The sequence below is a fragment of the Trichoplusia ni genome, chromosome 7 (assembly GCF_003590095.1).
Source record: "Trichoplusia ni isolate ovarian cell line Hi5 chromosome 7, tn1, whole genome shotgun sequence".
Classification (NCBI taxonomy): domain Eukaryota; kingdom Metazoa; phylum Arthropoda; class Insecta; order Lepidoptera; family Noctuidae; genus Trichoplusia; species Trichoplusia ni.
The window spans coordinates 1,620,740-1,634,700 of NC_039484.1; the positions used below are offsets into that span (position 1 = coordinate 1,620,740).

The window sequence follows — 13,961 nt, forward strand, 5'->3', positions numbered from 1 at the left end:
TAACGAGGCCGGTCTAATTGTTTGGAAGTGTCCCGCTTGGAGGGGAACGCTGCGCTTATTATTACTTCTTTATTTCTTTCCAACGTTTAATGTTATGACGCTGATGATATTTCATGTTGTAGTATATGGGAAATTATTTTAGCTTTATTAAATTGTTCGTTTTTCCGTGAAGTTCTTTTAATATAGCAGTTTTCTTTAAAAAACTTTCCTTAACATAATGTTTGTTGCCTCGATTATTAATTAGATTTCCTTTAAGGTTAGATGTCTTTTTCACACATATGGTAAGCATACGTAAAGATTTGCAAGATCTCAAGTTGCATAATTTACGTTCCTAAAATAATATACAATATATTCTATTATTTTACCGGACTAAAAATGTATACAATGTAAGCTCTCACTTCTCGTCTATTTTTAGCGTTTTTTCTCTATTTATCTAAAAAATGTTTCAAAATATTGATCTGCTACATCTGACATCTTTGTGTATACTACAAAATGCAAATTTGGACATTAAAACTCGTCCCCGGGGTGTCGGCTCAACACCCCGCTGTCGGGTTTATGAATAATGGCACATCCTTACTGCCACTGTTAAACGACACTTTTTTATACGACACACTTGTAATTTCTTAACGAGTTGCTTTATTTATCTTAGGACAATAGAGCGTGGTAGAAAATTAACAGTTTACGAAAGTTTCTGATTGTCGCTGTCTATGTTTATAGACAAGAATGAGGTAGGCATAATAGAGAATATTTTTATGAAAAGAATATCAACCTCATTATTGTTAAAAAAGAACATTATTTAAATTAAATATATAATGAATCTTAAACGCAACTTTTTCTTTAACAGCGCCTGCGATAACACTCTTAGCACGCTTTGACAGATGGGACCAAATCTATACGTCTATACTCTATATATACTAATATATAAAAGCTGAAGAGTTTGTTTGTTTGAACGCGCTAATCTCAGGAACTACTGGTCCAAATTGAAAATTCTATTGGTGTTTTCCATTCAATTATCCATTCATCGGGGAAGGCTTTAGGCTATAAACCTTCACGCTGCGACTAATAGGAACGAAGATACAATGGAAAATGTGAAATAAACAGGGCATTTATAAATCATAACTTATATCTTCTACCCACGGGACGAAGTCGCGGGCAACAGCTAGTCATAAATAAATTACTATAACTGATAAAAATACCTCTAAGAAGAAACTAATAAACATTTCACAACAATATTTACAGTCATTTCAAACTATAGCCATTTTTTATTGCGTTTTCCTTTCTAACAAGGCCCGGGTCAGCTTTCTGTCTAGACTAAGTCTCCGTTATTCAATAACAGGAGATAACGATATCATAATAGAGTTGGTTCTGATTTCCTTGAACTATGAGGTTTTGTCGATAGTAGACAAAGCTTTGTACATGTTCCACGAGTAGATGGTTCAAGTTGGACATTATTAGAACGTTAAAAGAACCATATCTACGCAACAGACCGAGTTTTTAAGATAAACATTAACATCGGTAGCAACAAATTGGTACTCAACCAGCATTCAATGCAATCAATAAATTACATAAAAAAAACCGGTCCAGTAACTCTTAAACGCGCAACACTAAGGGCTTCGTACAAATACGATAAATAAAAAGAAATGCAAACAAAATTGGTTACCTATCAAATTGATGACCGCAAAAACGCTTACGTTGCTTAACCTCGGTCTTTATTTTTTTTGTAGCGGATACAGAAATACATCATCTATGAAAATTACAACTTTCTAGCAATCACGGTTCATGAGATACAACCTAGTGACTGACGATCGGACAGAAGGACAAACGAAAAGATAGCGATGCCTCAGTAACTTCAGTCCGTTTTTATCTTTGAATACGGGCACCCCAAAAACAACTCTTAATCTCATTCAGTAACAAAATAGTATCACGTTCAATCTGTTTTACTCGTAATAAATAATAAATAAATATCCCTTAGGACCTGACATTACCGGTCACTTGTATTCATTACGTTGTGATTAATGAATTATTACCAACCTGTAATTCATGAGAGTAATTATAATCACAGACTTCAATACTAAAGGTACATTAGATGTTGAATTATTTTCTGTTTTCTCGTCTGCTTAAAGACTAAGAGGTATGAAAAATATTATCCTTACTGACCTACGACTGGTACTATAAACACGTATTTCGTGATTGTATGTTTGTCACACTTTCACTTTCGAACTGCTGGGTGAATTTGGTTGATATTATTTTGTATGGAACTAGACGACACCCTGATAATAGACAAACAATTTTCTTTCGCGGGCAGCAGCACCAAGCGGTAGACAACCAGGCAAGGCGAATTTTATTAACTTCCTCAAAGTAACTGAAATGTTGTTTTAAATATTTAATGCACAAATTAAAGTTAAGACAATTATTAACTTTGAAAATGAAAGCAAATACCCTCAAGCTATCAAAATTGGAAACATCATTATAAAGTTGTCAAAAGTCAATTACGGTTGTTAACGCAAAACAAAAATAAGTAAAAGAAAAGTTTGTGTTTATGTGATAGACATGAAATCTAATTATACCGTGATAGGTTGCACGAAAATATTTTCGAGTGACGAAAATATTTGAGTTTTGGAACGACATCAGAATGATGTAATTTGTTTTTTTTTTTTAATTTTTAATTATTTTAAAGGTTTGAAAGAAGAAGACACGCTCAGACGACCATAAAAGAAAATGAGATCAGAGCAGGGGAATGATGAGTTTTTCATTAATTTTAAATACTTAGTGAGAGAGAGCAGTGTCCCATTTATCTGATCTCTTAATTTAGAAACGACACAATTGTATTATGATTCGGAAGTGGGGTTAAATTTACAACAAAACTTACAGTCTTATACGATTAAATATCTTTACATAATAACATAATTCATTTAACTTAATTCTCTTTATCCACAAACTAATTCAAAAATTCTCCAGGAAAATTCCAACAGCTACACAAATACAATACAAAACATCCCTTGTTTCTCGAACAGCGCTAAAAAAGTTAGTTTTTCATATTTCCTACGCTTCAGTCAAACATAAATTGCATACTTTCGTCGCATCTATTTCACGTTGTATTGTTTGTTAACCGGGCAAATGAAGAAAGTTTTGCATTGATCCCGACGTTGGGGATTTTCAGGGGCCTACTATCACCGCCACATTTGTGGAAGAGAGTTGGCGCTCTATGCCGTGATTTTTTTTGTCTCGCTTCCACATCTGCTACAGCCTTACTTTTTGAGATTGAGCCAGAAGTGGTAGCTGTCCTCAGTACGAAAAACATTTTTTTCTTATTATCAAAGGTACATTCACGTCTGATTTGTTCCGGCATTTGTTATTTTTCCCCATAGCGACGATTGTTCTTGAACCTTTTGTTTTGCTTCCTTTGACTGTGAGTCGAAACTTGTAATTAAACAGTGTTCTCTTTTATTATTTGTCGATACAATGTTAATGTATTGGTTGACTGATTTTTGTCGATCTGTCAGAAATCTGGGTATTGAGTAGAGCAGAATTCTAGTAATATAATCAACATATACTAATTCTGGTACAAGCTCAATTGTTGCTAGTTAGGGCAACAGTTGCCCGCGACAAGCAGACTCTTAATTGATTGATAGATCTTCTTAGTTACCCTAACATGGCTTAATTCTTTTAAATTCAACGGAATCTTTCGATTTTCTTTTTCCATACATAACAAATGGTTTTCCCATAAATTACCTGTCCACAGCAAGCAACAACAAATACGTGACAATTGAATCGTGTTATTACCATACAGCAAACGGCTGTCATACTAAATACAGTAGGTAGTGTAAGCAATGCATCGCATGCTATGATAACGCGTCCCGCAAAGGAAGTGCAGGCCGAGCGGCGCCGCTTTGTGCCGATATCGGAAATTGAACACCATCCCGACAACTTTAATCGGGTAGGTAGCTTTTGTTTGTTCCCATCCACGTTTACTGTTGAAATGAAATGATTCCTAGGCTGGATACACTATTTACTACAGCTTGCAAGTACACTTTTGCGACTAGTTAGATTTTTATATGTATCGGACTTCGGAAAATGGACTTTTAAGTTGTCAAAAAATACTGAATTTGGGAATACAAAGTAAAGCACTTCTAGGCATTCGGAAGCCTCAATTTTCGTGGACTAAGTTTTAGACAGTTCTACAATCAAGGCAAAGCGGTACAGAATAACAGCCATAAATTGGTTTGCCTCAAAATTACAGCTGCAAAAGCAGATCCCTCAAAGCTAGAATTAGGTACGCCACGTATGTAGTTAACATTTGCATAAACTCGGGGAATAGTTACACAAGTTTTAAATGTATGCAGTAAAACATTTACAATTCCTCTGTGCTTATAGAAATTTATGAATATTATGGAAAGTTTTTGCGTGTAACGTGTATTTCGGTATCCATTTTTATAACACTGACATTTTACATGCAATTATCGTGTTGAGATATTCAACGCATTGCAAATGTTAAGAAAACCAAAATTAAATCATGTGCTTTCTTTCAACTTAGTAAAGCAAACGATTGTCATAGAATAAAAGCAAATTTCTTATAAATTACGTTTTTCAGACACAACTCGCGACCGCACGATAAACTCGCCGAAATAAGAATCGTTGCTAAGCATAAAGTTGAAGGCGCATTTGTGTATTCAGTTTACTATATTACGTATTTTAAGTGTCCTTCAATTTCATCATAAGCTTATACTTAAGACTTTAATTCAAAATAAAAAACCTTTTCTACGCATTTAAACATCTTGCTAAATTACAAAAGCAACGGCAGCGCCCAAAAAGAGAAAATCAATTGTTCCAGACTTCACAAACAGGTTGTAATAGAAAACAAGGATGTCTGGCCCATCAGTGTTGCGGTCACTGTAAAGGCTAAATCAGGAAATGAAAACGTCAAACGCATCTGAATGGCATCGTAAAGCCTGAGGGCAGAAATTAAATGCCAACCTGAAAATTGATTCTGCTTCTGTGGTCATCGCATGTCGACAATTTCAATAGCGTTGTATGCACGAAAATGAGCTTTCACGTCAAAAGCGAGAGAGTCACGTCAAAAGTTTGATGTTTGGATAATACTGGGCTGGGTTTGGATTTTTCCCGTGATTTCTTTTTAATTGTTTTTGTATGTCCAGTGAAGTTCAGTCCATGTACATTTCATTAATTTTTATTTCGAAATTGCCAATCCCAAATATGTAACATGGCGTTTAGTTTTTACTTCGTCTACAACGATTTTATGAGGAGATTTTACATCATTTTTTAATATGATTAATTATGATGTTTCTTATGTTTATTCAAGGCTCTATCGTAATTTCAGTTTCGTCTAAAAGTACCTCTAGACAACTTTGCGACATAAACGAAAAATAATCTTTTTGAAGAATTATTTTCTACCAACAAATCATAAAACTCATTTCGAGTACCATAAACTATTACTTGGATCTATTTATCAACGTCTGAGGATAAAATAAAAACGGTACCTGCAGCAGCCGGTACTTAATCATCTGGAACTGGAGTGGACTCGCGTTATGGCCTAGGAGCACGCAACGGCTATCGAAATATTGGAAGGATCGGTTACGTGTAGACCACTTACTTGAAACAAGATTCCATATGTTTTGCAAATATACTGATAACCCACATCGTGTATGTTATCATTTGTAGGTTGATATTTCTTGGGGCTTTTTTTCAATTACTGTAATGGTATGTAACAGTTTTTGAACAATATGCATAGGTAATCGTATTTAATAGAACGCTCAATTTAATTAAATTTCCGAATTCCTCAATGCATAAGAAATAAAATGGTTAAGTATGTTTATACTATGGGAAAACCTTTTTTGAAGTATTTAATTTATACGATTTTTTTTGGGGTATCATCATGCAAATACTACATACGGAAAACTAGGATACTAGGTAACTACTCGAACCTAGGGTCATGATTGCACGTCTAATTTTATCTGTCAACAACAAGAAATCCCAGCTTGTCTTGATGGGAAACCTGACTTAATAATATTCAAACATATCATGCAGTGTGTACATTTCAATTGCGAAGTTCCCAGAAATTAGGTGCATTTGAGAAATTGTTGACAGGTTAAGTTGCCGTGGAGTCTCATGACAATTCCCATTCTCATAAACATTACAATTTAATAGCAATTCGGTTCCGAAATAAATTATTATTTGTAGTAACCATGACAGTTGATTGAGATGAGTCATTATGAAGACCACTTAAAATTTAAAAGGGCAAACCATTTTTAGGGGAATTCGGAGTTCAAATTAGTTTATCTATGATTATATGCATGCGTTTAGTCTCGACCAACCATAATTTAATACTAATACGCAATTACGATATTATTTTGCACTCTTTAGAGGCAAAGCAAATGAAAATGCCGTGTCAAATTGTAAGTATGAATGTACGGCTATCTGTTACCTAGTCTAGAATTCTTCACTCCTTCATTAGCCATTAGGCTTCATAGACGTGTAATAGTCATATATTTTTACGAGCAATGACGACACATAGTCATCACACGATAATCTGTTGCTAACGATCTTAAATAATTTGACAGGGTTTAGTCATACCACTTCTAGACGTTACTTGAGCAATTTCTTACTTTTCCCTTTAACAGAATTTATTTGCTATAATACCTATTACGGTCGTATTAAGGTCTACTTTACCATACACATTGTCAGCGAAAACTACTCCTACTAACTTCTCCAGATATCTTACCTTCATGTAGGATCCCCCGTTCTTTTCCTCGCAATGTCGTCTGATGTACCGTTGACAAATGTTCGACATTTTCCACTCTGAAAATTACAAAAACCTTGTTAGTTCAAACAATGGGATTGTTATTTTCGTACATAATATCAATGTCATTGTTGTAGAATATACTAAAGGAGCTTTTGTGGGTAGGGTCAAAGATAGAAGTGAAGTGTCCAAAATTCAGTAGACCGTTATATGTTACTCGGAGTTAGTAGGAGTGAGAATTCTCAAGGGAGGTTATAAAACGGCGCTTGATCCTAGTAAGGCTGATTAGAAACTGATACGTATTACATCGTAAAAAAGGGAAGATGGTGCTGTGGATGTAAATGGACAATCCTATTTTTAGCTTGTCTTACGCACATTACTTACGTTTGATAAATATGTACTTTGTCTTAATAGAGGAGCTTTAAAGTTAGGAAACATTAAAAAAAACGATTTTTATAATTAATATCATCTAAGTTGTCTTTACAAGGTCAGACCTACAATTTGCTTTTAAACAAATTTCATGGAATTAAGCTACTTTAGGTAAGTGGGAGTTTTTGACAAAACTATTATTCTTTACATCAAATTGTTCTCAATTTCCTACGTGGTAATGTAGATTTTGAAAAATTGGCCTAGAAGTACTTAAGCACAACCATAACCAATGGAAATTTATTCTCCGAGGTAGCCAGCCACCCGTGTCGCAAATATCTAAGTTCTTAGTCACCTATCCGTTCACGCTAACCTAACCACTGTCTACCCAATCTAGTACACACAAAACAATCGCCAGAGCACTGATTGTATGAGATTGTTTAGAATATTTAACTCTCAAATCATTCAATAGCTGACTCAATTCATAAACAATTGCTTTCATCCATACTTGACAAGCAATTGAAGCAAATACTTGAACAATAAAAAGTAAGTAATGATTTTATACGAGGCATCGTAAAATGGGAAATTATTTGAAATACTTAACTTTACAATTCCGACAGGATTAGGATTTGGTTGTTGTTTGTTTTCGTCTTTTATATCGACATTCCATTTTGTAACATTAAATCAGAAGTGTAATAAAAATACAGCAGTATCAATCCTATGATATCATCTTCTATTAATAGTCAAGCCAAAGGAAGCCAGAATACGGATGGGCCTCTAATTACTAACCAGTATTTAATTGGCTTTTTCCTTTAGACATCTTCCCTGAGAGTATTAACTCGTAACATTCTATTTTGCGCCTTCCTTGAATTCCTAGAATCCAGTATTTATTGACGTTTCTTAGAAATGTATCGTCAGGTTAGATCAACTAGGGAAAAGACTTGGGAAAGTATCAAGGAATTTGTTATGGCTTGTAAGTCCATTGTGCTATAACCTAGAAAAATGCAGCTAGAATGTGCTTTAGATTAGAATCCTAAGTTGAATGGAGGTTGATAACGACTGATATGCATCATCTCACAATTGTTTTCGGGAGTGGATATTCTGAATGCTGGTGAAAGACATACGAGTTATCGGAATAAACCGATGATGAGCTGGGCATATATGCAATATCGGAGTTCAACATGATGCTGCTATAAATATTTAAAGGCCAATAGATGTTGTTAATATAACTATTAGATCAGCAATAAATGTTGAATCAGGAATCCTACTTTGCAATGATCAAGTAAAACATTCAGTTTTATTGTTTACTTTATCCATATCATATCATATCATATTTTCCAATGACAACTTTAATTTGAACTCTTGTACTACTAGTTGTAACCCTTATTGAACCGATTTTACTGATTTTAATTTGGGCTAAATTCTGATCCGAAGAAAGTGCCAGAGCTACTTCAGAGTAACATAATCAGTCCATGACAAAGATGGATCTGACAGTCAGTGTATATAACTATGAATCCCTTCTATACTATGTAACTATTTATCTTTGTTAAATCCTGTGTCGCGCAAAAAATAATATTCTACTCTATTATATGCAGTTTGATCATTTATGATACGGGTCGAAGGCATATCAGAAGGATGTTCAAGGATTATGAATATATAACAGTTTTAGAAGTCCTTTGCAATATCAGTATAATGACTTACGTGTCCATTGACTGCATGAACTATACTGCAAGAGCAACGTCATATCTTCGAATTTACGGATACACTTTCAACACAACCTTTATTCAATGTTCCAAATAAGCAATCAAGTAGCAACTGACCAGCAATATTATTGTAACTACGCTGTTGTTCTTTAACAATGTGACGAACAACAAATAAACAAAGAGAGAAATTAGTTAAACATCTATTGTTATTTGCTGTCGTTACATTGACAACATCTATTTGGGTCGATAGTGGTGTCGTTACTCAACGGCCGGTGGTACATTGAGTAAGCTGGATAATGAGTCATTCATTGAAGGACTGTGATACAGTCGCTGTATATTGTTAATGGGACAGCATTTATTGATTACCATTTGTCAGTAATGATCAGTGACTAGGTGCTAGCTAAGATAGGTAAGACGTGGCAAACGCAAACCAATTAAGCGATTATTATTTGGTCGTTCATTCTGTATCTCAAATTTTACTTTTAGACAGACCATGATACATTCGATATACATTATCGCCAAAATTAACTGTCTTATGAAGACGTACATAATACTTATTGCTATTTATTAATAAATCTGATCATCCCATCCTTAGAGTTCATTAACATTGTTAAACTATTACCAAAATCAAATCCTTCCGAAAGTTTACTCTCCGCTTAAAATATATCTCGTCGGGGCTCTACCCTAATCTAAACGTTTTAAATTCTTCGGCACAAGCGTTAACACATTACACTGATTGACGAGTAGCTCTCTAAGTTTGAGCCACATCTGCAGAGCATTCCTCATAGGCAGAGTAAACAAGCTGGAGTTAAAAGGATCGTCTGTATACTTGGGAGAAAATCCCATTAAAATGAACCCTAAGTGATTAAGTAATAAACAAATTATTTAGTTTTATGATGCTTAATTTTTATACACAAATTTATATTCTTAATAATTCCGACTCGGCGTTGAGTTTCCTTCTTCCATCTCGCTGATCAAACTTTGTACGCTGTTTTGCAATGCCTATGTTCAGCAGTGGACAAATATGGGCTGATGAAGATGATGATGATGAACTCTGTTTTTAGTGTAAGTATATTCTTGCTTTATTAAAGAAAGTCTTTCAAACGCTAAGATGCGATATTTAAAAAACGACTAGGTTCCGCTGAAACTCATTGTTTAAGAAGATAGATGAATCATATTAAAATATTGTAACAGGATTTAGTTTAAATTCAATTATTACATTATTAGCCAGTAGGTACTGAATGTTTTATCAGCTAGTTTCATAAAACAGTAGGTACTGTGACTAACGCCGTGGTGTGAGAGAACGTAAATATTATAACAATGGATTTTATCAGGCATTTGTTTTGATAACTTCGAGTAATTCTATGTAATTTCGATTTCACTTTAATATAAAATAAATCTAGGTTTTTTTATGTATTAATGCAAATAACGATTCAGTGTAAGGAATGGAAAGTTAGATTTGCTAGAAAACTAGATTAGTGCAAATGCAACCCTGTAATATAGGCGCCGACCCATTGGGTAACCAGTCAAACCATCATCATCGGCCTAGCCTATTCCCAACTATGTTGGGGTCGGCTTCCAGGGTAACCGGACTCAGCTTACTACGAATGTTTTATAAGAAGTGACTGCCAATCTGACCCCCTCAACTCCGTTTACCTGGGAAACACAATACCCTTTAGTTAACCAGTCAAACCATATTCTACATTTAAAAACTATAAAACAAATCTGGCTAAGAAAAGCATTAACCGAGGCGACACTCCAAAATAAAATGCTGTCAACAAAAATACAATAGAACGAAACATTTTCAGAAGCTTAACACAACATTTTAACAACTTAGCTAGAAACATGAGACCGTCAGACAAAAACCCTCTCACATAACACTAATTACAACGGACCATTTTAGTCGTAGCTTTCATTCTAAAACCGACGTTTCAGCCATTTTGGGTAAACACTAACTGTCCATTATTCGTTCTGGCCGACGAATTCTAACCATTTGAATCGCATCCGGAATGTGTAATTGAAGACGTGTACGATTAGAGACTTATTTGTAGATAGGGAGAGCAAATAGGGGAGGCTGGGTAGCCTTGGATTTTTTTTTAGAAAATCTTCTGTTGTCTCTTGTAAGACAACTTATTTTTCCACGCCTCCTGAAAGTTGTGACATGCCTTGACATTCCTGTTAAGGTATTCATTAGGACCACTTATTATTTGATGTATGTAAAATATTCATTTCTCTTTTTTGTTGCTTGTACATTGGATTCTTCTTATTTATTGGTCAAAATATGCCTTGTAAATGCATCAACAGTGTAAACCCCAGTAGAATTTACTTGTTTTTTTCCATTGTTCGATTTATTTTTATTCTTTTACTTTTTTACGCTGTTCTTGCATAAACATAATATTGTAAAAATTGTACTGTATACATTTTTTTTAAAGTGTAACTTATGGAGTTTCTTGCCGGTTCTTCTCCATAAGAGTGACACTTTGGAACCGCGCAACTAGAGCCATCACCTTAACGTTTTGAAAGTGCCTGGAAAACGGCCTACTTGAAATAAATTTGATTTTGATTTTGGTAGACTCGGCAAGCCTGATAACTGACTATTGCAATAATGTTTTTGACTGATTATGTTTGTTGTTATAATGTTAATCAAATATGTAGAAAAGGGTATATTAAAACAATGCTAAGGCATCCATTTTCTCATCAAATGGATTAAAAGTAATGATAACAACTACACGCAACTTTTAATTCAACACATTACACTTATCTAACAAAAAGTAGATATTATTGCTGCCGAAACAATTCTTAGATGAAACTATTTCTTGTAATTGCTAAATCAAATCTCAATTAAAGATAAGTAGCACAATTATCCCGTAACTTTATCCTCAAACAATTTTCTGCTAACGTTGTTAGTCCTTATCTAGCCCATAATAAACTAGATACTTCGGAGTAGATTTCATTTGATATTTGAGACGAAAACAATCTAATACCTTTCTTGATATCAAATCAACTTTGATTACAACTTAAATTACAAGATCGAATTACAGATTTAATTTTACGAGCCTACTACGCTATTCGGTGTGTCTAGGAGACATTCCAGTATCTCACAATTGAAATAAAATGACAAGAACATAAAATATCCTGATAAAATGTTAGATAATTATATTGATAGAAAATAATACAATTTCCTAATAACACATAAATTAATTAATTGCAGGGGTAGAATATAGGTACAAAACCTGAGTCACTAATTAAAAAAGAACAAGGATCAATTTCCAATGATTTTCATTGAAATATCATTCCTCAGAATAAATAAACTTTTTTACTTCCCATCTTAATATTTGTCGCTATTTAGCACGACAAACAGACAGACGAGACGTTTAGCAACGTCTTAACGAATTGCCTTGTGTACTACTATGTGCTAGTGAGGAAATAGATAGCTAACGTTTAGTATTCAAATATGCGACATGTTCTACACTGCCGACAAGTCGTGTGATCTAATCAAACCCTATCACGCACTTATATGACAACTACATGAATATGTACTATCGAACACACAAATCGGTTAATACGATTATTGATACGATTGACGACCTCCGTGGTCGAGTGGCGTACGCACCGGTTTCAAGGTGTCGCTAGCTCTGAGGTCCCGGGTTCGATCCCCGGTCGAGTCAATGTAAAAATTCACTTTTCTACATTGGCTCGGGTCTGGGTGTTTGTGGTACCTTCGTTGTATCTGAATTCCATAACACAAGTGCTTTAGCAACTTACTTTGGGTTCAGAACAATGTATGTGATGTTGTCCGCATTTATTTATAAAAATGAGTTTAATCACCAGACGGGGAGCAGTGATTTGAAGAACTACTTTTATTTTTGGCCGTAAGGATTTGGTGTTTCGACTAAAGTTGGAAAATCTTGGAAAATATAACTATCCTACTTCCTACTAATATTATAAAGGTATGAGGTTATATAAGGAACATGATGTTTGTTACTCTTTCACGCAAAAACCACTGAACGGATTTAGGGCGAAGCTTGGTACACATATAATACTAGGATTAACACCTAGAATATCCCGGTTTTACGTTCCCGTGGAATCATTTTCGATTTGTAGCGGGCGGGCGCGTGGTCGAAGCCTAGTATCCAATATGAGATTGTAAGTTTTCTTGTCTGTTAACTACTTTGCATCTACTCCCTACGGTGTCAAGTCAGAATAAGTCGGTTAAGACGCTTCTGAAGTGCCAGCATTTTTCAGTAAAACGTCATTAGAATTTACTAAATGGTGATGGACCATGCTTGTTCTTATACTCATTTGTTACTTATGAATACAACTGAAGCTCGTTGATTTCGATTTTGTACAGTAGTATATGTTTATTTTTAAATTCGTTTGTGTTCATAGACTTCTGTTGCTGACTATACTCTCTCGATGGATAATAAATATGAATATCCTTTGAACGCACGTGCGACGTGCTTCTACAGCTACGGTTGAGATTATGCTCTTCATTAGTAAACAGATGTGCGAGTTTATTATTTTTTATTGCTCAATAGATATTCGAGTAAACCAAGATGATTAATACTAAGTACTTTGTAGGGGATAAAGGTTAAGATTTTTACTAGGAGAATGAAATTCTCTAACTGTAAAAAGATTGCGGATATAGGGTGGATTCCACATCAGACCAGACCTAATCAAAGTTGGAGCATATTAGACCATATTACACCGTTCTAAAAATATGGCGGAACCAAATTCATAATAAACCATGTCGTCAAAATTCAATATCAGCACTAAATATCGAAAATTCAACTCTCAAAACTTTTTAATTGGTAAAGAATGAACGAAATACCAGTCGATATAATTGAACAGTGATCTAAAGAATGAAGTTATTCGAAAATCAAGGAATGTTTCCTTAAGAAGTTGTTTGAACTCCGTGAAACATTCCGTTTTATTTGTTTGGACCCTCGAAAGTGTCTCTCTAGGGTCAGCGCTCACTGAACTTTAACTTTTGTTAAAAAGGATGAAAATAAATATTTAGGAATAAAGCCCTACTATATAGTGTGCTTACAGTAATTCTTGAAGGAAACTTGACTACACGGATAGCAGAGTAGATGAGGTCACCTCCTACGCGTCGTGTCGCGGGTTCGATTCCC

General features: G+C 34.6%; 1 protein-coding gene across 1 annotated transcript in view; it reads right to left on the reverse strand.

The window, feature by feature from the left end:
- LOC113495609 overlaps window positions 1–13,961 on the reverse strand; it is a 230,738-nt gene that overhangs the window by 199,313 nt on the left and 17,464 nt on the right. The window contains exon 2 of the mRNA XM_026874432.1: window positions 6,740–6,816. Coding sequence (XP_026730233.1) covers window positions 6,740–6,808 — 69 coding nt within the window. The 5' untranslated portion in view covers window positions 6,809–6,816. The remainder of the gene's footprint in view (window positions 1–6,739; window positions 6,817–13,961) is intronic.